Source organism: Leucopleurus acutus, assembly GCF_964270905.1.
Source record: "Leucopleurus acutus genome assembly, chromosome: 2".
Classification (NCBI taxonomy): Eukaryota; Metazoa; Chordata; class Mammalia; order Artiodactyla; family Delphinidae; genus Leucopleurus; species Leucopleurus acutus.
The window spans coordinates 117,493,284-117,516,130 of NC_139143.1; the positions used below are offsets into that span (position 1 = coordinate 117,493,284).

Sequence of the window (22,847 nt, forward strand, 5' to 3'; positions counted from 1 at the left end):
TTTTTAATTTAGTTTATGTTTGACTTATATGCAACAAAATTTTTAATTTATATGTAGCCAAATTTATTATTCTTTTAGTTATGTCTTTTTCCAATTCTTGAATGTATAGAAAGACCTTCACCATAGAGAAGTTTGATATGTATTAATGTTCTTCTAGTTTTCATTATGGTTTTATTTTTTATATTTAATGAGTCTATCCAATTGAAAGAGAGTCTGTTAATTTTTTCCCCCCACGTAGTTAAAAATTGTCCTGACATCTTAAGAAATATTGTCTTTCCGTGTAGATTTATAATTCTAGCTGTATTAATTAGTAAATTATTGTGTAAGTGTCTGTCAGTTCACATTGTTTTAATTAACTTAGCTTTATTGTATATTTAAAATTCAATGAGAAAAATTTCCTTTATACCTATTCTTTTTCAAAAATGTTCTCGGGTACTATCTAGTGAATAAACTCTGGGACTTTAAAATGAGGTAAAAATAGAAGTACTTTTGATTAGAGTTTTATAAAACCTATATATTAATTGGGGTTGGATTTACATATTCCATGAATTGAAAATCTCTCATTTAATCTTGATTTTCTTTTAAATTCTTTAGAAGGATTTTATGCTATGGTTTTCTTCAAATATAACTTTCACATTTCTTAGAGTTTTCTTCAAATATCTCTGGTTACCTTATTGACTTCCCTTATCAATTTTAATTTCTATTTTTTCCCTGAGGCTTTCTAAGTAGACCACATATCGTCTGCCTAGAAGCAATTTTCTCTCTCCCTTTCTAGTAGCCCCCCCTCTTTTAACCTCCTCAACATGTTATTGCATTGGCTACAACTTTCTAAACAAGATTAGATAACTGCTAACAGTGCCCACTCTTATCTCATTCCTGGGAATGTCTAATGATTCCCTATTAAATATGAGGTAGGCAGTTGGCTTTCAATTGATGTTCTGCATCATATTAAGGAAGCCTTCTACTGTAGGCAGTACTGTCATTTTTGTAATTGTTTCCAGGCCTTAAGAGTAATTTAAAAAAATTGGTAGATAAGCAATAAATGCTATTTGTATGTTATAATAAGATTTATTGTTAAGAGGACATGGTAATCATGTCAGTTTTGCAAATGTTATCTGTGGAAGGATGAACATGCTGTATATGTGGATATTTCTGGAATATCCCTAGGAAGGAATAGGTACTAGTCAGCTTTTCTCTCAAGGGGATATACAGTGTCTGTCTGGAAGCTTAGCAAGAAGTGGGAAAGGCAGATGTCAGGGCTGAATGGCATCCGTGGGCTGAGATTTGAGAGGTCCATCCAACATATGATCACCTCAGGGGAGTGGCCCTGGGGAGTGGTCTCTGAGGTGCGGAGGGAACAAGCCAATCAGATAGACTGTGTACGGCTCTGGGAGGCACTTAGTGTCTTTTTATACCTAAAGTGACATAAGAGTGAGGGAAAATGTCATGGTAGTGGACCAAGCTGACAGAGTTTGAATGTAATAAAGAAAGGGGAAAATGGAGAGCAGTAATGCTCCTGTGGGAGAAAGGGGAAGACAAGGCTGAGCTCTGAGCCCAGTGCAGCTTCCCTTGGAAACTGTGCTGAATAAAGACAGTAACCAAACCAAAGCTGAGTGCGTCTCCTTAAACAGCCATCAGGGGAGTCGAACTGGAAGCAAGAGTGAAGAGGCGTGTTGTGCCAGCTCTAGTCTTTTAAAAAGAGGTGGTTGTTTTTAACTGAGGCATAAATGTGCAAGCTTATCAAATTCCTTTTCAGAATCTGTTGGAATAATCATTTAATTTTCTTCTTTTACTTGATATACTATATTAATTACTTACCTAATATCATAGCATTTTCAGACTTCTGGAAGACATCCTTCTTGACCTTAGTGTGTTTGTTATTCCCTTAATTATGCCAGGTGTAACTTACTATCCTTTTATTTAAAACCTTTTTAGAAAGCTGTATCTACAGAATTCTTTTTCATGCCATCTGTCAGGTTTTAGTATCTGAATTATGCTAGCTCTCTAAAATAAATTGGGAAGTTCCCTTTTACATTTGTACTAAAGCAGTTTGTTCCCTGAAACTTTTGATTGCAAGAACTCACCTGTAAAATCACAGCAGCAGAGGTACTTTCTAAGTGTTCAGTTTGCTTCCTATTGACACCATACAAGGTTTTATTCAAATTGGGAGAAGTTTTCTGTTTTGTTTTCATATTTGGACTGTCTTCCAGCTAAATTCCACAGTCTCTCACAGGCCCATTCAAACTGACATAGTTCACACAGTATTCTACCCTCAAGGCACTGAAGCTTTGTTTATGTCACTGATTGTGATACAGGAAGATGGAGATACTGAACATAGCACCTGTGGATTTCTTCTAGTTGTACACACACACACAAAGAGGCAAATGATTTGTAGCTGCAGAGTAGAGAATTCAACTAATTAAGACACTTGTAAAGTGAACAAAAGTAGTAGTTTTATGGGAATCTGAAAAAGACGGCACTAAGAGTGAGAGATAGAAAATAAGACAAAAGACTGACATTTTTAAAGTAATCAATTCAAGACAAAATTGTTTGCAATTTAAAATAGTTTGTGAAAAGTTAATCAAAATATACATACATTACTGGTTTTTTTCTTTTATTGTATAAGTAGAATTTCTGGTCATTATCGTACTCGTTAAATACTCCCCATCGTAGATGAGCCCATTCATGGACAAATACCCTTCCTGTGAAAAAGTATTTTAAACACCTGATTACAATAAGAATGGTAAAATTACCCTCTTAAACTAAGAGAAAGTAATTCTTCTTAAAGCTATTATGCTTTGCTATGTTTTTTTTTTTTTTTTTGATTAAAGTTTCGATTTCCTTAGAAGGAACAATCTGGTACGACAATTGCACATTTCTGTAAAATATGACTGTTTATTTTGGATTATCAAGTGTCAATTAGGCACCTAGTAAGTGCAAGGCAGCTATTCATACAATGATAAAACAATTGCCCTGTCCTCACATAGCTCATGGTCTAGCAGATGACACACATCATTTTAGATAACTATAATCCTTAGGGGTGCAAGTGTAATGATGGAGGTCAGCACAGGCTGACCTATAGGGCAGCCAGGGCAGCACCCCCAATAGGTCCTTCTCCCTAATGACTCATATGTGGACAAACCTCAAGCCCTGCCTACTCCACACCTGCCTTTTTCTTCTTTGACCTATTCTCATCTTTCCAGTCTCATTGCCAGTTACTTCTGAACTACTGCAACACTCACTCAACTGGCCTCCATGTCTCCAGTCTTCAATGACTCTGCTATGGTGCTCAGGGTTAAGTCCAACTTTTCAATATGCCTACAAGGTCCCTGATGATTCAGGCCCTATTCTTCTCTGCAGCCATATTTCTTGCTCTTCTCCACCCACTTCCAAACTCCATAATGACAATGGATTCTTGAACTCCTTTTACTTTCTAGAGCCGCATCATGCTCTTGCTCATCTCTGGTCGTTTTTACATATTTTTCCTTGGTTTGGAATACTCTCTCCCTATCTCTGACTGAATAACTCCTACTCTTCTTTCAAAATTAGGCTTATATCCACCTAGAAGCCTTCTCTGACATCCTCAAGCTGGTCCAGGTACCCCTCCTTATCACTTTCATTATATTCCATTATGGCATTTATCGTGTTATATTGTCATTGCTTCTTACTTGCCAGTCTCTCACTACAGACTCTTGTCTCCATGAGAACAGGTACCATGACTTCTTCACTGACATGTCTGGGCACATACTGTCTAGAACTTAATAGATACTTAGTATTTGTTAAATTTGGATGAATGTTAGTGACTTATGTACAGCTCAGTTTTTCTGGAATGTAAATTCCCAGGTAGGCTGAATTTGGAAGGTTAAGTGAGGAGGTGCATGTTAAGTAACCCTAGTATCTCACATTAAGGATTTTAGATTGTTCTCAGTGCTAGGGAACAACTGATGGCCTCTTAAAGGGGAGGGAAGATTGTGAAGTAGCAGGCATGGAGTCACAGTACAGAAAGGAGAGAGTATAAAGGAATGACATTGTATATGGTGACCTTGATGGCTGGAGTGGGCCCAGGAGCGGGTTGGAGCAGCTAAGTAAATCAGTTCAACACATATTTATTGAGCTATACATTGGCAATTTTCTGTTCGTGTTATGGGGGTGTTGTAAAAGAACAACAAAGAGGTGTGTTTGTTGGACACTTCTTTCTGAGAAGGTCTGTAAAAGTGCTCTAGGGTATTTGGGAGTGGGGCATGCAGGCACCAAGTGCTATTTTGTTTGCTTGTTTGTTTTCTCTGCCTTGCCTATTTAAATGAAGAAAATCAAATTTGTTCTAATCTTTTCAAAATGGTGAAGAAACCTAGTACAAGTTATTAGTTAACCTAATTAGTTAATACTAATCACACTTGATTATACTTGGAAAGTACATATTATATATACTCCATTGCTGGTTTCTTTTAATCTTTTCTCCAAAGATTGCTCTATTTGGTTCATATGGGAATGCTAAATGATATTTTGTGAAGGAAAATTTGGTTTTTTCTTTAGTCACATATTTTTGAGAGCTGAACAGCAAGGATATTCTGTCTGATACTCAAAGTGAGGTCCAAGGTCAGGCAGTATCAGCATCACCTGGGAGCTTGTTAAAATGCAGATTCTTGGGTCCTACCCCACACCTACTGAATCAGAATCATTTTAACAATCCGTTTATAGTATGAACGCACATTGAAGTCTGAAAACGTTATGCATGTCTGCCATCTGGTAGCCACTACCTGAATTGCAGGCAGGAGGTTTAATTTGTTCAGGTGTCTCCCCACAGAGCAATAGAAACCCAACATTGCATATTAAACTATTTTAGAGTTATTATCTGATACTAATATGAAAATTAAAAATATTATATTTACACACATATATATGCAGAATATGAAGAAAATAAATTTCTAACTGAGAAATGAACTATTTGGAATCTGTTTTACATGAAAGAAACATACTATAATAGTCTATTTTATGTTCTTACTCAGAAAGATAATGCTATTGTTGATCCATTTGCAACGTAAAATTATTAAGTTATGAGAAATATAACAGAATATTTCATCTCTACCCATACCTTGTGGTCCATATTGAAGCAACTTTTTTCCTGCTAGGAACCCAGGAGTCAGATAAATTTTATTACCCTTTTCTCCACAGCCTCCCATATGCTCAGTATAGGGTCCATCGTTACCTGTTGGATTAGGTTCAGCAACCAGAACATCAGCCTGAAATTTAAGAAAAAGGTTTCGTCATTACAAAATTTCAGCAAATGAATTGACCTTACTTCACACCAGCATGTTCTGAAACAATTTTATTCGATTCTAGAATATTTTGAAGAAAAAAATCTGAGTCACAAAAGAAAACCAAATTTGAAAAAAGAACTTGATATTCTCACATTTTTGTAGGTCTCAAGTTTGGGTTTCACATATTCAGGTTTTGTGTTCCAATTTTGAGGAATCAAAATGGCAACATTTTTGAAATAGAATCTTTTTTCTGTAGCTTCAAACAGATATGGAGATGCCTCGGTCACCATATCCTGGTCGGGGGAGGGGGGAACAGAAACAAGAGCATTTAATGACAGAAAAAAAGATGAAATTACCAATTATTCAAATTTACATCTGTATCTCACATTTCCAAAAACTAGCTATTTATCAAGCTTGGAAGAGGAGATTATTTTGTTAATAATAATAGCTAGCCTTTTTTGAGATTTTTTACCATATGCCCTGTGTCACAGTGTAATGGTTGACAGTGAAGACTCCAGAAGCAGACACTAATCCCAGCTGCACCACTTATGGTGGGACATCAGAAATTTCCTTGAGGGAGTTCCCTGGCAGTCCAGTGGTTAGGACTCGGCGCTTTCACGGCTGGGGCCTGGGTTCAATCCCTGGTTGGGGAACTAGAATCCCACAAGCCTCGTGGCGTGGCCCAAAAAAAAAGAAAGAAAAGAAATTTCTTTCAGCCCTCCTGAGCCTCAGTTTCCCCATTTATAAAATGGAAAATATTACAGTGACCAGCTCATAAGGTTGTTGTGAGGATCAAATGAAGTCAAGAAAGCATTTGGAACCATGTCTACTTAGCATAAGTGCTTATCAAATATTAGCTCTTAGTTTCATTTTATATGATCCTTTGAGGATCAGTGAACCTTTAAGAGAGAAACTGAGAACTAGAGAGTATTATAGTCTCAATATCTCACACCAAGTAGTAGTGGAGAGAAACTCAAATTAAAATGAATACAACTTCAACACCTGCTGACTCCTGTAATAATTTGGGGGCTAACTAAATGTTATGATAGTATCTGTTTTTAGTATAGCACTAAGTGTTAGATATAAGGAAGTGGCATAAGTATATAATCTCTTTTCAAATTATGCCTAAATTTATTTCTCTAAAACAAAAGAGCTGTAGCATTAAATTATAAATGCCTCTGCAGATTCCCTGAGATACATCATGATAAGATAGTATTGATAGAAAGGGTATTACAAGATATTTATTATAGAAAGGGAAATTGAGTCTATTAGGGCTGAAAATCATTGAGAAACACAAAAGTGAGTGTAGACAGAGGGAAGAAGAGGACTGAAGACTGAGCTCCAGGAGCCCCAGTATTCAGAAGTGGGAAGAGGAAGAGCCAGCAAAGGAAACTGAGAAGGAGCAGCTGGTGCACGGGAAGGAAATCAGAAGGCATAGGGTGAGAGTGTTTCAGGAAGGAGAGAGGGATCATCCGAGTTGAATGCTGCTGAGCAGTCAAGGAAGATGAGGACTCAGAACTGAGCAATGAATTTGGCAACCTGAGTAAACCATTTTGTGCAATGGCGACAACAGCTCCATATGAGTGAATTCAAGAGGGTGGGAGGTGAGGAAGCAGAGGCAGTGAAAACAGACAGCGGGTCAAGAAGTTTTCCTACAAATTAAAAGGGAATTGAGAAATGAAGCAGTAGATGAAGGAAGACTGCAGGGCAAGGGAGTTTGTTTGCTTTTTTAATGGGAACTATTATACGTATATGCTAATGGAAAACAAAAAAACTGATAATGCAAGAGAAAAAAGGGATCATTGCTGGAGGAAAGTCCTTGCTGGAATAGACCAGAGTGACTAGGCTCCGATGTCTAGGAGGTTGGCCTTAGGAGCAGAAACAGTTCATCACTGTATGGGGAAATAGTACTTGGGTACTGATGCAGGGGTGAGTCCTGCTCTGTTACTTGCTAATGGGTTAAACTTGCGGAATTTATTTTGTCTCCCTGAGCTTCAGTTTCCAACCTTTCACATGGTAATAATAATGGTTGCCTTGCTAGTTTTATAAAAGCTCTCCAAATGATTTGCATCTCCTTCCAAAAAAAGCCAGATTTTAAACAATTGCTAGGAGAATTTAACATTTTATAATTTTTTAAAATAAAAATACTGAGCCAATATCACCAGAAAGCTGAAAAGTAGGTATAAAACTTCCTATGTTAGAGTATTATATTACAATTTGACTTGTGAAATGTAAATTTTCAGTGTCTCTTAGGAAGACGACTAAGCAGCATGAAATGTCTTCTATGTTTTAACAGAAACATTAATAATGAATCTTTGCTTTGGCATCTGTTCCATATTTTGAGAAAGTGACCTCATATCCAAAAAGACACTTAATCTTTTGAGGTTTGAAGAATGTTGAGGATGAAGTTTATAGGATGGGCTGGTAACTCCTTAAGGATAGGGATAGTATATTGTTCACCACTGGATTCCTGGTACCTGACATAATGTAGATGCTCTGTAAATATTTGTTGGACTAAGGAACAAATGAATGAGTGAAGAGGTTATAATGAGGGGCAAACTCTCCAGGAGCACCAAGACCAAAGATGCCTGGGCTCCCATACATTGAGGAGGCCCCAAACGGCTCCTGTTGTTTATCTTTCTTGTGTGGTGTGTGTGTGTGTGTGTGTGAGAGAGAGAGAGAGAGCGCTTCTCCCTGATTCTCACTCCCTGATCTTATGACCTGTGCTCCCACTGCTTATGCAATACTGATGAGAGTGTAGTCTCCCTGGATGGAACTGCTGCAGCGCCACCTGCCGGTATTGCAGGTGGAGAGACGCTCGGACTGCCCTGCTGAAGCAAGTACAATATTTAAGAGCTGACTTAGAGGCTTCTGCTCACACAGGGACACCCGGGGGAGAGTCTCCCCAGAAAGCAGAGACTGAGGGATGACCAGGAAAGTGGCAAAACCCACAGTGAGGTCCCTCGACTGCAGGTCTGGAACATCAAATAGGAACTCACTTTTATTAACTACTCAGTTAGGGACTCTGAGCACACTATTGCCCTTAAAAGTGCTCCTGCGACAAAGAAACGTGGAAACCAACCTCTCTCATACCCACCTCACTTAGGGCTCATAACAAAAAACCAATTTAATAATTGTAAGGAGAAGTATATTTCTCAGGAGGAACCCCCCAAAGAGAGTGAGGTGAAAGTCCTTTTGCTTTTGCTCTAAAGCACCATACAAATACAAATTACCACTGTCCTTAGAGATGCTAATGTGCTCCTTCCCACATGTCCCTGAGCACCACTGACTGTCAAGCCGGAGACAGAAACATACTGGTCACATTTTCCTCCAACACTTTCCTGGTCTCTTGCTCCAAGTGGCTATTTCATTTTTTTCTGATGCTGTTCCTAAGTTTAGAAGCAATCAAAGACTCACCCAAGTTTTCTGATTGTTAAGAAATTTCAGAAGGCATGAATTTCCCTTTCACTGATGGCAGTAATATCTGATGGTCTTCTGGTTTAAGCAGGTGAACTTCCTCTCCCCCTCAACTGCTGTACTTCTCCAGCCCCAAACTCCTCTTCGTGGTAGAGATGGTTCTCTCCCCAAACTCCATCTTTCTGGGTTTGCTCCTGTTCAGAGCAAGGAACCTTTCGAGGAGACCCTTGGGGCCCTTGCCCTATTAACTTCTGAGCTCACACTCAGGAACTTTGCCCAGAAACAAGTCTCAGTCCCTTTGGCTTGGTGAGGAATGATGAGCTCTTTCTATCTAGGATTAAAAGTAGACCTGGGGACTGATGATTTGCCTACCATTTATTGAGCTCTTACTGTGTACCAGGCACTCTGCATGCATTTTTAAAGTTTTTCTAAGTTTTTTTTTAAAGTTTTTCTAAGTTTTTGAGATAATTTTAGACTTAACAGATAACATGCAAAAAATGTACAGAGTTCCCATATACCTTTCACCTAGCTTCCCTTTTATGCATGCATTGTTAATCCTCACAAAGCCCTGTGAGAAAGATACTTATTATTATCCCCATTTTATAGACCAGTACTTCTGTTCATTATGCAGCACCACCTCTGTGTGTGCTACAGCCGCTTTCCAGGGTGGTCTTTTATAAGACATTTCCCTCATATTCTTTGCTGTTTGCTGTTGTACAAAACCTCTCTAATCCCTCTATCTTACAACAGTTAGGTGCCTCTGCCTGGACAGGAAGAGTCCTCTTCCCTAATTTTTCCTTCCCCTACAGAAAAAGCAACAAGTGAAGTGAGGCTGCTCAGCAGCCCCAAGAGGACACTTTGCATTGGGGCTGGGAAAATGCAGGGTTTCCTCACACTGCAAGGGTCGGGCTTGTTCTTAAGTTAGAGATTTGCATCTTGGACTCCTATATTAGAATTGCAGAGAAGCAGGTTACAATTAGGAGGATAAAAGGAGACTCTGATATGAGCCAGTGGTAAAATCAGGCAAAGGAATTGCCCTCTGCGCATCTCACAATATCTGCCAAATGTAGTTGGCTCTGCCTTGGTTGCAGAACTAAATAATTTTCAATGAAATCATTTATTAAGTGCCAACAATATATCAAGCTCTGAATTATGTGCATTGCATTTATTATCTCATCTCTCGGAAGAATCATAATGGTTGTGTTATTATTTCCATTTTATAGTTGAAGAAATGAAGACACAGGTATAAAAAAAACTTGCCAGTGTCACGCAGCTGGAATTAGAGAACTCACGTTTCCTCTATCACAATATTATGCTTAATTTTTCAAAAAAGCATGGATAATTACCATTTACGACTTACCTTTATTTGTTGAATGAGTGTTTCATCTTCTGGCACATTAGGGTCAACTGCAATGACAATGCCTTCATAGCCATTATTATTCAGCTGAATGAGTGAATCACTCAGGGCCCCTTCCAGAAGGTGAAGGACCAAGATGAAAACCGAATTCTTAAATGACCCCATTGCTGTACATCTCCCTTTGGGTTCTCTCTTTGGAAAATGTTAGTTATGGAGGCATCTTTCTTTACCCCTATATATATGGATATGTAAACGCACAGTTTTCCAAGTTATCAGAGGTGGTTTATCACAGGACTTTAACCCCTTGACCCCAAATTGTTTCACAATTGGATTTGTCACCACTAGGAGGAATGCTAACTATAGCTATCATTATGATAACTATAATTTCATCTCAAATTTTGTGTACTTTTAAATATTTTATTTTGAAAGGAATATTAGCCTTGCCTTCACCTTTGCCATTTCCTGGGAACAAGGGTGGGGAGCCACATCTGGTTGCCTGGAAGGACTCACAGCTGACAAGCAGCTTTGCCATTGAAAGATGTTTACTTCTTACAAATGTTTGTCCAGCCAGGGACACTGACCCACCCAAATCCACCCTCTAACCCCTGCCTGCCCAGTGGAGGCCTGACTGTTCTGCGTATTCAGTACGCATTCATTAAGTATAAACTGTATATCCAGTTATCCCTCATGGTGGTCTTTATTTTTATCGTCTTCGATCTTTCTGTAACCTCAGCACCTCTCGTTACTGCCTTAGACAATCTACTTGCACCAAAACATTAGCAAGCCACATTAGATATTATTGAATATTCTATAATGAAAAGATAAAATTTATATCTCACTGTGCAAGGGAAACTCCCTCAAGTTTCCTCATCAAACCTCTATTTCACTATTCCGTAGCTTCTACTGCCCAGTAAAATTCAAATTAGCATTCAATTATTTTACTGAAATTAAATGTCTCTCAGAACATGAATAGTGGACTGCCAGCTACTGCATAGATTATTTTAAGTTTGCCAAATCTCAGTTGAAAACTCAAATTGGTCTACCAATTCAAATTGGTCCTATATTCAAATTACTTGAAATATCCCTTCATCTCATAACGACATTTGATCTTCACACAGTGATAAGCATCAATTTCATCTTGTCTGTCTTTGACACTCACTCATAAAAATTAAATTGGTACTTGTTGCTAATAATTAGTACTTATTGCTTAAGTATGTAATCTTTTTTTTTTTTTTTTTTTTTTGCGGTACGTGGGCCTCTCACTGTTGTGGTCTCTTCCGCCGCGGAGCACAGGCTCCGGACGCGCAGGCTCAGCGGCCATGGCTCACGGGCCCAGCCGTTCCGCGGCACGTGGGATCCTCCCGGACCGAGGCACGAACCCGTGTCCCCTGCATCGGCAGGCGGACCCTCAACCACTGCGCCACCAGGGAAGCCCAAGTATGTAATCTTTAATCAATCAAAAGTGAAGCATTGGAATAGAGTGGAAGTACTCAATGATAAAATAGTTGTCCAGATAATCTAAATATACTTTTATATAAAAATAATTTATTCAATTCTTATTGAATAAATGTATGCATTTATTATACATATGTCATAAAATATTTTACATTTTAAAATATCTCATACCCCGCCCCCCACTATACATGTATCTCCTGGGTTCCCTAGAAAAGAGAGTCTAAGACAAGCTTATGTGAAAATGATTTGCAAGCTTAATCCCAGAACAGTGAGAGTGAGAAAAAGGGGAAATGATTCAGGGAAGCCTGGGAAGCAGTGAAAGGTGCTTACTAAGCTGGCTCTGGAATAGTAAACAGACCCAGCAGGCCACCCTGCAGGTGCACCTGCCCTGCTTTCTGGGATGTCTCCTAATGGGCTATAGGAGGAAGGAAAAGCGTTTGGCCCCTTCTCATCTCCTACAGGTGATCACCCTTCTGGCTGTGTCACCCAGCCCATTCAGCAGCTGCTTGGAAAGAAAATCCTATGCCCTGTGGTGTATAAAGAGCCAAAGATTCCAGGTGGTGCCTGTTGACCTCTGATAGTAGAACCACTTGGGCCTACAAGGAGTAGGTAGTGACTGAGGAGGAGTAAGTGCCCATTGGGTCAGGCGGACAGGTGGGGCCAAACAACCCTAAGGAGCTTCAATAAGATGAGTCCAATACAATTTACTTCTTGAACTGCTCAGATCCACTCACGTCCTTTCATTCTATCTAGCTCCAATATTATAAGTTAAGGCTGGAATTGGGGGCAGGGGCACAAGCTGTCTCACTTTTTCCCTGAGAGAGGGTACAAGCCCTCTCATAGAATCATTCATAGAATCTCCTTCGAAGTGCTGGCCAATTGCAATCTCCTAAAATACCCAAAGCGACAGAGTTATTGAAATAAATCACAGTGCCTGCTGCTATAGCTGGTCTCAAGGCCATTATAGATATGTATTATCTCCTTCCTTCATCACCAATTTCCCTCATTTTTAGCCAGCATTTTGACTCATCTGTGTTTGTTTGGTTTTTTTCCTGTTGGTATAACCCAGCCTTTCCTTACTGAGGGGTCTGAGCCTTTAGTTGCCTTGCCCTTGCCGGGCTGTGGCTGGTGCAGGTGCCTATGACAGGGGTCACCGGTATGACAGATCCAGATTAGGTGCCTCCTCATATTTTGTGTGGCCTTCCCTGCTGGCTGGGCCTTGGCTGCTCCCTCAATGGAGAGTCCTTGCTGCTGCCTCAGTTGCCTCATCTCCTAACACCACTGGCTCTTTGCTTCCCCAGGGAGAGGGAGGAGTTTAGCATGGCCTCCACTGGATAGGGTGTGGTGGCAGCCCCACTCTCTGGTGCCCAAGTTCAGCCTAAACAGATTCACAGAAGCTTTGGCTCACGTAAAGCATCACCCCATGGCACCTGGGATCCGACTTTGTCAGAGGCAGTGCAGATGGGCCAAATGACACAAACCAGAGGTGCAGGGAGTTAGCGCCCTGAGAGACAAACTTTCACCAAAGTTTATATTTCCAACATCCCAGAAGTCTTTGTTGTATTCCCTTCTAGTCAAAAACCTCCAAATGGTAATTGCGATACTGACCTCCAACGCCACGCTGATTAATTTTACCCGTTTGTGTACTTTATATAAACAGAAATATAAGTATGCCCTCTTGTGTTTGGCTACTTTCACGTAACATTTTCTGCATGAAATTCAGCCATGTTGTTGTGTGTAGCAGTAATATGTTCTTTTTCCATTGTATTTCTTTGTAAAAATATACCACAATTTACTTACTGCTTTTGATGAACATTTGGATCATTTCCTGTTTAGGGCTATTTTAAATAACACTGCCATAGACATAAGCATTGACTTCAGTTGGGTACATACCAAGAGTGGAATTGCTGGGTCATAGGGTATATGTATGTCTAGCCATTGTCGATCGGCCAAATACTTTTCAAAATTGTTGTATTGATCCACATTTCTACCAGTACAGGGTACTGCTGCTCTTTACAATTTTGTCCACTCTGTGTGGGGTATAATCATATAGTACTGTGATTTTAATTTGCATTTTTCCTGATAACCAATTTTGTTATACACCTTTTCATATAATTACTGGTTATTTGGATATCCTCTGTTATGAAGTGCCTTTCCAAGTCTTTTTGCCCAATTTTTAATCAGGTTAGTATTTTCCTTGTTGATCTAGAGGAATTCTTTATATGTTCTGGGTATTGAATTCTTTATTGGATGTATGTATTGCAAATATCTTTTCCCAGTAGGTGGCTTGCCTTAATGGGTCTCTTGGATGAACAGAGGTTCTTAACTTTAATGGAATTCAATTTAATTTTTTATTTTATGGGTATTGTTTTTGGGGTCATATTTAAGACAACTTTCCCAAGTTCATGAAGATGTTATACAATATTCTATTCTAGAGCTTTATTGTCTTATCTTTCACAATTAGGTTTGTGATCTATCTCAAATTATTTTTGTGTGTATAGTGTGAGGTAAAATTCAAGATTTTTGTTTTGTTTTCGTCTCTGGATAGCAATACATGCAGATCATTTATTGAAAGGACCATCATTCCCCCCCACTGAATTGCAGTTGTGCTCTTGTTGTGAATGAGTTGACTGCAAGTGTGCAGGTCTGTTTCTGGACTCTATTCTGTTCTATTTGTCTATATGACCAGGCTTACCTCAATACCATATTGTCTTAGTTACTGCTGGTTTGTAAGTCTTGATATCTGGTAATATAAACACTCCAGATTTGTTTTTCTTATTTCAAGATTATTTTGGCTATTTTTGGTCCTTTGCATTTAAATATAAAATTTAGGATCATCTTGGAAATTCTACCAGAAAAAAATTCCTGGATTTGACTGGATCACATTAAATTTATACGCTCATTGTAATACATTAGCTAAATGACACACCCATCAGTGCCATGACAGTTCTGAGGTCAACCATAAAAGGCCAAAAAGTGCATGGTAGCGCAGTTCCTGGAAATCTCTACCCCTTCTCCAAAATAGTTGGAATAATCCTCCACTCATTAGCCTATGCAATTACCCAGGCCGTAAAAACTAACCACCTCATACTTCGGGGCCTCTCGCCTTCTGAGATGGCCCACACTCTGTCGGTAGAGTGTGTTTATTTCTCCCAAGGTCATTCTTGCCTTTTTGAGATGGCCTGCATTCTATGGAATGTGTATCTCTCTAAGTAAGTCCATTTCTTACCTAAAAAAAAAAAAAAAAATTATACATCAGTTTGGAAAGAATTGACTTGTTTATAATATTGAGTCTTTCAATCCATGGACCTGGCATATCTCTTCATTTTAAGTTTATTTACTTGATCTCAACCATGTTTTATAGTTTTAAGGGTAAAAGTCTTTTGCACCTTTCATTAAATTTATTTCCATGGTTTTTAAAAGTTTTGGGGGTGCTATTATAAATGGTATTTTTATAAAATTTCATTTTCTGATTGTTTATTGCTGGTATATAGAAATATATTAGATTTTTTTGTACTGACCTTTCATCCATGGAGCTTGCTAAATTCATTATTTCAGGTAGTTTGTAGATTCTTTTGGATTTTGTGTTTATAATTATGTCATCTGTGAATAATAACATGTTTACTTCTTCCTTTCCAATCTCATATCTTTTATTTTGTTTACTTCTCTTATTACACTAGCTAGGACCCCCCAGTACAACGCTGAATACAGGTGGAAAGAATGGGTATCTTTTTTCTTGTTCCCAATCCCAAGTGAAAAAGCATCCTATATTTGGCCATTAAGTATGATATTATCTAGAGATATTTTGTAGATATCTTTATCAGACTAAGAAAGTCTCCTTGTATTCCTAGTTTGCTAAGAGTTTTCTTTTTAAAAATCATAAATAGGTTTTAAATTTTATCAAGTGCTTTTTATGCATCTATTGAGATTACCATGTGATTTTTTTCTTTATTCTGTTAATATGGGGAATTACACTGGTTGAGTTTTCAATGTTAAATCCCTCTTACATTTCTAGAATAAATTCTTGAATTTATTTATTTATGGGCTATATAAAAAGAAGTGTGTTGCTTAATTTCCAGACACTTGGGGAGTCTCTAGTTAATCTATTATAGATTTCTAGTTTAATTCCACTAGAGTCAGAAAGAATACCCTAAGATTTAAATCATTTGAAATTGGTTGAGTCTTATTTTTTGCCTCAGCTTATGGTCTATTTTGGTAAAACGTTCCATGTGCTTTCAAGAAAAATATTTATTCTGTAGTTGTTGGGTTACAGTGTTTTATATATGTTAGGCCAAGTTAGTTAATCATGTTATTCAAATTGTCTCTTTTCTTACCAATTTCTTGGCTGCTTGTTCTTTTAGTTGCTGAGAGAGGTGTGTTAAAATCTCCAATTATAATTGTGAATTTGTCTATTTCTTTTTCCTTTATTCAGTTCTATCAACTTGTGCTTTATATATTTTAAAGCTATGTTCTTGGTGCAGGCAAATTTAGGATTGTTATATAATTATCATCACAAAAAGTTTTTTCTATCTCTAATAATACCTCTTGCATCAAATCTACTTTCATTGATATTAGCTATGGTATACTGGTATTTTGAATATTGAAAAATTAAAAAAAAAACTAATATAACACAGTTAGCACAATGCCTGGCACATGGAATTTATTCAATAAAATATCTTATCTTTACACTTCTTCTTCACTCCCACTTGCCCAAACCTTAGCCTTGAAGGGAAAAATTGGAGAGGAGCCAACAAGATGGAGAAAGCCAGGGCCTTGCATTAGATGGCATCAAGTAAGAATGACCAAGGTATATTTGTAGGATATTGATGTTTAAGAGGTAGTTTTAAGCTCTCTGCCATGTAATACTTCAATATGACTCCTGTTTCCACCCCCTAGTTCATTACCTACTTTAGTAATGGTAATAAGGCCATAAGGAAACAGGTAGTCATACATTTCTGATGACATAAAAATTGGTATAAATGCTTTGGAAGGAACTATGCATCAAAATTTAAGTGTGTGTATCTTTCAACATAGCAACTCCATGCTAGGAATTTACCCTGCAGATAGATTCACACAGGTGCACTAGATTATATATACAAAGAACAACTCACACAGGTGCATAAGAGTATATGTACAAGGGTAATATAATCTGTCCCTCAAAGCATACTTTATAATAGCAAGGAGTAGAACTACCTAAATGTCCATTAATAAAGGAATAATTAAGCTTATTTGTTTAACATCTATTTTGTTTATCGCTTCTTACTTAAACATCTGTAGTTTTAATAATAGCATGAATTACTTTTGTAGTTGAAACAAATTTATACATAAAACTAAAATACTGGACTAAAGACTATCATTTAGAAATCCTAACATGTCAGCATTGGAGTGGTAGTTCTGTCTTTTCTACTCTTAATTTCTACTCTTAATTTCTAATTTTCTTTACTCTTGCATTTCACACTCTTCTTTTTCTTTTATCTTCTTCATGCTCTTGCTTCTTCTTTCCTATACTGGTGTGATGTAAGGTTATACCAATTTTTTAAATGTTCCTTTTGGATGTTTACTAATTTATATTGCTTCCGTTTCATAAGCCAAGGATATCTTTCTATCGAAAGCAATTGCCCACTGTACTGAATAGCTTCCTCCTTCTTGTGCCCTCGAGACAAGTGTTCCCAGAAAGCAGCTTTTCGATAAGACTTAGCAGCAGGTAGCCTAGAGGAAGTGGGAGATAAAATTGGCCACCATCTGGGTCACTCTCCACCCATCCAGGCTATCGTCTTGCTGATAAGAGCTGTGTAGTCTAAGTGCAGGAGGGATTTATGGAAGGATGCATTTCTTTTGACCTTTAGGGACAAGCTCTAATTACCTCCATGCATATGAGCTTCTGTTTCTGTGCCTTTGAGTACTTGTCTCTCTATCATCATGTACTCTATAATTGTATCCCTAACTTTCATATCTTATTTTGTCTCTCTCTTTGTGCCTGAGCTGTGCATTTTCTACTTCCTATGGTAAATGCAAACTAAATCAGATTCTCATTTCTTCAGAGCCCACTATTTATCTCACTTCCCCTCTGCTTCTATTCCCTGTTTCCCTGTATTTTACATTCACAGATCATAACACAGATCTTAACACATAATGCAGCATCCTCCCAACTTTATATCCATTCCCCTTCTTTATTTTTCATCAGTTAGATTTTCTACCAGCCTTATGAATTCAATCCTCTAACATAGACCATCTTCACTTTATTTAAACTATTTTTTTCTATTCTTTTTGTCTTCTCTACTTCATTTAAATCTGGTTCAGTTTTGTTCCCCCTTTCCCCTTCACTAAGGCCACTTTTTCTTGTATTCAGGTGTCAAATGTCCTTATGAATGATGCCTTTCTCTTCCTCCCTATAAGGCAAGGTTTCTCAATCTTGGCACTATTGACATTTTTGGCTAATTCTTTGTTGTGGGGGCTGTCTGGTGCCAGGTAGGATGTTTAGCAGCATCCCTGGCCTCTACCCACTAGATCATACCCCAAACTATGATAATCAAAGTAGTCAGCTGACATTGCCAAATGTCACCTGAGAGAGTAAAATTACTCCTGGTCTAGAACCATTGCTTGCTAAAAGGGAAAGATACAATAAATTCATTCATAGGGTTTCTTTTGATGGAACATGTAAATGCAATAAAATGAACAGATCAATTGCAAATAGGTAAATGAATTTTGACAAAGGTATACATACCCAGTCAACCACTATTGCAATCAATCCCTATAGCATTTTCATTGCTCCAGAAAGCTTTCCAGTGAATGCTCACACGTTTGCTCTGAGACAACCACTATTATGATTTCTATATCCAGAGATTAGTATTGTTCTTGAACTTTTAATAAATGGAATCATACAGTCTGTGCTCTTTTGAGTCTGACTTCTTTAGCTCAACATAATGCTTTTGGGATTTCAGGTATGCTGTTGCATGTATCAGTTGTTCATTTCTTTTTGTTGCTGAGTGGTGTGCCATTGTGGATTCATACAAATAGCAAAATTTTGTTTTATCCATTCTTTTAATAGAAACTTTTGTTTTTTTACAGCTTGGGGCTATTTTGAATAAAGTGGCTATAAAAATTCTTGAGCAAGCCTTTTGATGGATATATCTTTTCATCTCTCTTGAAGTGGAATACCTGGGTCATGGTTTAGATATATGCATAACTTTTAAGAAACTGCCAGGCAGTATTCCAAAGTTGTTGCACACTCACCAGTATAAAAAAATTACAGTTGCTTCACATCCTTGTCAACATTTCTTAGTGCCAATATTTATAATTTAGTTGTTCTAGTGGGAATGAAGATGTATTTCATTTATAGGTATCATTTTCAATTTGTTGATAACTGATGGTGTTGATTGCTTTTTTATAAATTGAAGTATAGTTGATTTACAATATTAGTTTCAGGTGTTGATTGCCTTTGTATGTGCTTATTGGCTATTTATATATTCTCTCTTGTCAAGTGTCTAAGTCCTTTGCCCATTTTTATTGGGTTCTTTGTCTTTTTATTACTGATTTATAACATTTTTATATGTTCTGAATATAACTTCTTTGTTAGATATATTTGTTGTGAATATTTTCTTCCACTGTAGCTAAACTTTTTATTATTAATGGTGCCCTTTGATTAGCACAGATATTTAGTTTTGATGCGGTCCAACTTATTATTTTGTCTTATGCTTAGTGTTTTCTCTGTTCTAAGAAATCTTTCTACACTATACTTGTAAATATATTTTCTCATATTTTTTCTAGAAGTTAATATCTTAACTCATATTTATATCTATGATCCATCATGAATTTATATTTTTACAAGGTAGGAGTAAAATTGCTTTCCCAAACATATGTCTAGTTGTTCCAACATCATTTATTAAAAAAAAACTCTTCTTTACCCATTGACTTGCCTCTACCCATTGATTTCCACATGCCTTTATGGAAAATCTATTGACCATATGTGTGTCAGTCTATTTCTGGACTCTGCATACTGGGATGTGTTTTATGCCTAGCATAAACATGAGCACTTAAAAATGATATGTATTCTGCACTAGTTGCTTGTAGTATTTTTAAACGTCAAGGTCAAATTGGTTGATAATGTTGTTCACATATTCTCCATTCTTACTGAATTTTTCAGTCTAGTTACTCTACGATTGACAGTGGGAGATTTAAATCTCCAAGTTTGCTTGTTGATTTGTCTATTTCTCCCTTAATTCTGGCAGTTTTTGTTTCTGGTATTTTGAAGCTCTATTAATAGCTACATGCACATTTAGGATTGCTATATCTTCTTGATGAAATTTTTTATTATGTTGAAATGATTCCTCTTTTTCTCTCCTTTTTTGAGGTCTATTCTGTCCTATAATAATATACTAACACCAGCTTTTTTTATGCTTGGTGTTTGCATGATATACCACTTTCCTTTTTCCCACTTTCAATTTCTATGTATTTATATTTAAAGTTCATCTGTTGTAAATTCCATATAGTTGGGTCTTGCTTTATTATCAAGTCTGAAAATCTCTTTTTAGTTGAAGAGTTTAGTCCATTTATATTTAATATAATTATTAATTTAGCTGCTTTAAGTCTACCATCTTGCTATATGCTTTTTGTATTCCCCTCTGTTCTTTGTTCCTTGCTCTTTCCTTATCTTCTTTTGTATTAATTGGGTAGTCTTAATGTTCCATTTTATCACATTTATTAGCCTTTTACATATACCCTTCCCTGTTACTAATAGGTGCCAAAAGGGGTTATAATATGCCTCCTTAATTTATGTCTACCTCGAATTAATATCGTATGTATGATGTAAGTACCTTTAAACAGGATAATTCCATTTGTCACCTTTCTTTCCATTCTGCTCTTGTCATATATCTTACTTCTTTATGTTATTTATACCATAATACATTGTTTTTATTTTTGCTTTAAATAATTTATCATATTTTAAAGGCATTAAGTAAAGAAAACCAATAATGTATTATATTTACCTACATATTTATCATTTCCAGTGATCTTCCTTTCATGCTGTAGATCTGTATTTATACCAGACATCATTTTCCTTCAGCTTAAAGACATTTCTTTGGTACTTCTTGCTGGTGAAAATTATTTCAGCTTTTATTTATCTGCCTACATTTTTAAAGATATCTTTGCTCAATATAGAGTTCTGTGTTGGTTTCTTTTAGCACTCTAAGCTGTCATTTTACTGTTTTCTGGCCTCAATTGTTTCTGATGAGTAGTTAGTCATCTTTCCTATGGTATACCTAGGTGTTATTTTCTTTGTATAGATCCTATTTTAGGTTCACTGAGCATTTTAGACCTGTGGGTTGGTAGTTTAAATCAAATTTGGAAAAATTTCATCCAATATTTCTTTGAATATTTTTATGCTTTATCGTCCCTCCCTCTACTTCTGGGAATCATTTACATGTAATATCACATAGGTCATTTGGGCTTTTTCTTTTCTTTTAATGAAATGCTTCAGTTTAGATGCTTTCTATTTTCACATCTTCAAGTCATATGATCCTTTCTTCTGTAGTACCAGTCTGTTGTTGTTAATCCATTACAAATTTTTTTACATACATTGTATTTTTCAATTTTTAGGATTCTCACTTGCTTCATTTTAAAGACTTTCATATCTTTCCTGAACTTCTTCCTCTATTCATCACTTATATTTATCTTTTCCTGTAATTTCTTTATCTTGTTTATAATGTTATTATAAACTAATTATCTGCTAATTCCAAATATGGATCATTTTTGGATCATCTTTTATTGACAGATTTTTATTCTTATTAATTATGGGACACATTTCCTGCTTGTCAGCATGTCTATTAATGTTCTATTATATAGTGGATGATATGTTGTAGAGGCTTTGTATTATGTTATCTTTCTCTGAGTTATGTTCTAGCAATAGCTTAATTATTGGTGAATATAATCTTGATTCTCTAGAGACTTGGTTTTAGACTTTTTCAGAACAGATCTATTTCAGTTTTGCCCTTGGTTCTAGGGCATAACACTTAGTCTGTGGGTATGATACTTACCCCTAATCTGGAGTTTCAATGGAAACACAAACACCCCCTCTAACTTGGGTGAGGTTGTATTTTGGTGCAACCAATTTTAATCTTTGATTTAGAAAATGAAATCACAATACCAATAGATATGTAACAAAATGTTCACAGGAGAATTATTCATCATATTCCAAATTGGCTATTACTCAAAAGCCTATCAATAATAGAAAGGATGAATATATTGGTATAGCCAAGCAATGGAATATTATACAGCAATAAAAAATAATATCTACTGGTATACAAAATGTGGATGAATATCATTAATGTAATGTTGAATGAAAGGAGCCAGACACAAAAGAATACATACCAAATGACTGAATTTATCTGAAGTTCAAAACAGGCAAAAACTAAGCCATGGTGCTAGAAAGTCATTCTTTGGTAAACATTGGGGAGGAGGTAGTTGCAGGAAGAGGTTAAGATATAAGTTTCTGAGATTCTGGCAATATTCTATTTCTTGATTTTGGTGTAATTACCAGAGAATATTCACTTGTGATAATTTATTGATCTGTACACTTACAGTTTGTGCATGTCTGTATATATATTATACTTCAATAAAAAACTTTAAAACCAAAAAAAAAAAAACTTGGGTGAGGTTGAACCTTAAATTTTCTCTCCTCAGGACTGGGCAGTTGCTGAACTCTCTGTTCAGCTCTTTTAGGTGCTAAGCTCTTATTTTCCATTAAATTCCTTTGCAGTTTAGGACTCATCCAAGGATTGAGAGGATGCAGATTTGGGAACTTCTCTCTTGTAGTTACTTCCTTCCTCGGATTTCCTCCCTCAATATTCCACTGCTTTAGCGACCCAGAACTCTTACTTCTGGCTTTTCAACCCAGTAAGACAGCTGCTTTCTGCTTGAGCTCTTTCCAGATGCTCTGAGCAAACTGGGAATGCCTTCTGGGGGAAAAGCTGGTTAAATGTGGATCTCACTTAGATTGCTTTCCTTTTTTCAAGGGTCATAACTCCTCCAGGTTCTAACTGCTTTTCTTGGTGTCCAGTGCCTTCAAAGAGCTGTGTTTTATATTTTTTCCAGAGTTATTACCGTTATCAGCAAGAAGATTAGTTTGATATGAGCAACTCTGCCATTGATTTATCACATTGTTTTAAATAAATGATATAGTTAGGGACCAACTCTTCCAAAATAATTACATTATAGCAGAAGGCAAAGCCTAAAGCAAATAAAATAATTTGGGTAGGCTTTATAGTACTAACATGCAGGTGCAAACATACTTTTGGAGCAGTCAGCATTGCACACATAAACAGCAATCTGCTCAGTGAATTCATCTCCTAAAAATCTTCTCTCTC

The 22,847-nt window shown here is 36.8% G+C and overlaps 1 protein-coding gene across 1 annotated transcript in view; it reads right to left on the reverse strand.

Moving 5' to 3' along the window:
- Window positions 1–10,227, reverse strand: part of CLCA1 (chloride channel accessory 1) — a gene marked incomplete at its 3' end in the record, with an annotated part of 36,897 nt that extends 26,670 nt beyond the window's left edge. Inside the window, exons 1-4 of the mRNA XM_082834063.1 lie at window positions 10,036–10,227; window positions 5,411–5,551; window positions 5,093–5,240; window positions 2,597–2,702 (exon numbers count right to left, since the gene is read on the reverse strand). Of these exons, the coding sequence (XP_082690189.1) occupies window positions 2,597–2,702; window positions 5,093–5,240; window positions 5,411–5,551; window positions 10,036–10,197 (557 nt within the window). The 5' untranslated portion in view covers window positions 10,198–10,227. The remainder of the gene's footprint in view (window positions 1–2,596; window positions 2,703–5,092; window positions 5,241–5,410; window positions 5,552–10,035) is intronic.
- Between the last annotated feature and the right edge of the window lie 12,620 nt (window positions 10,228–22,847).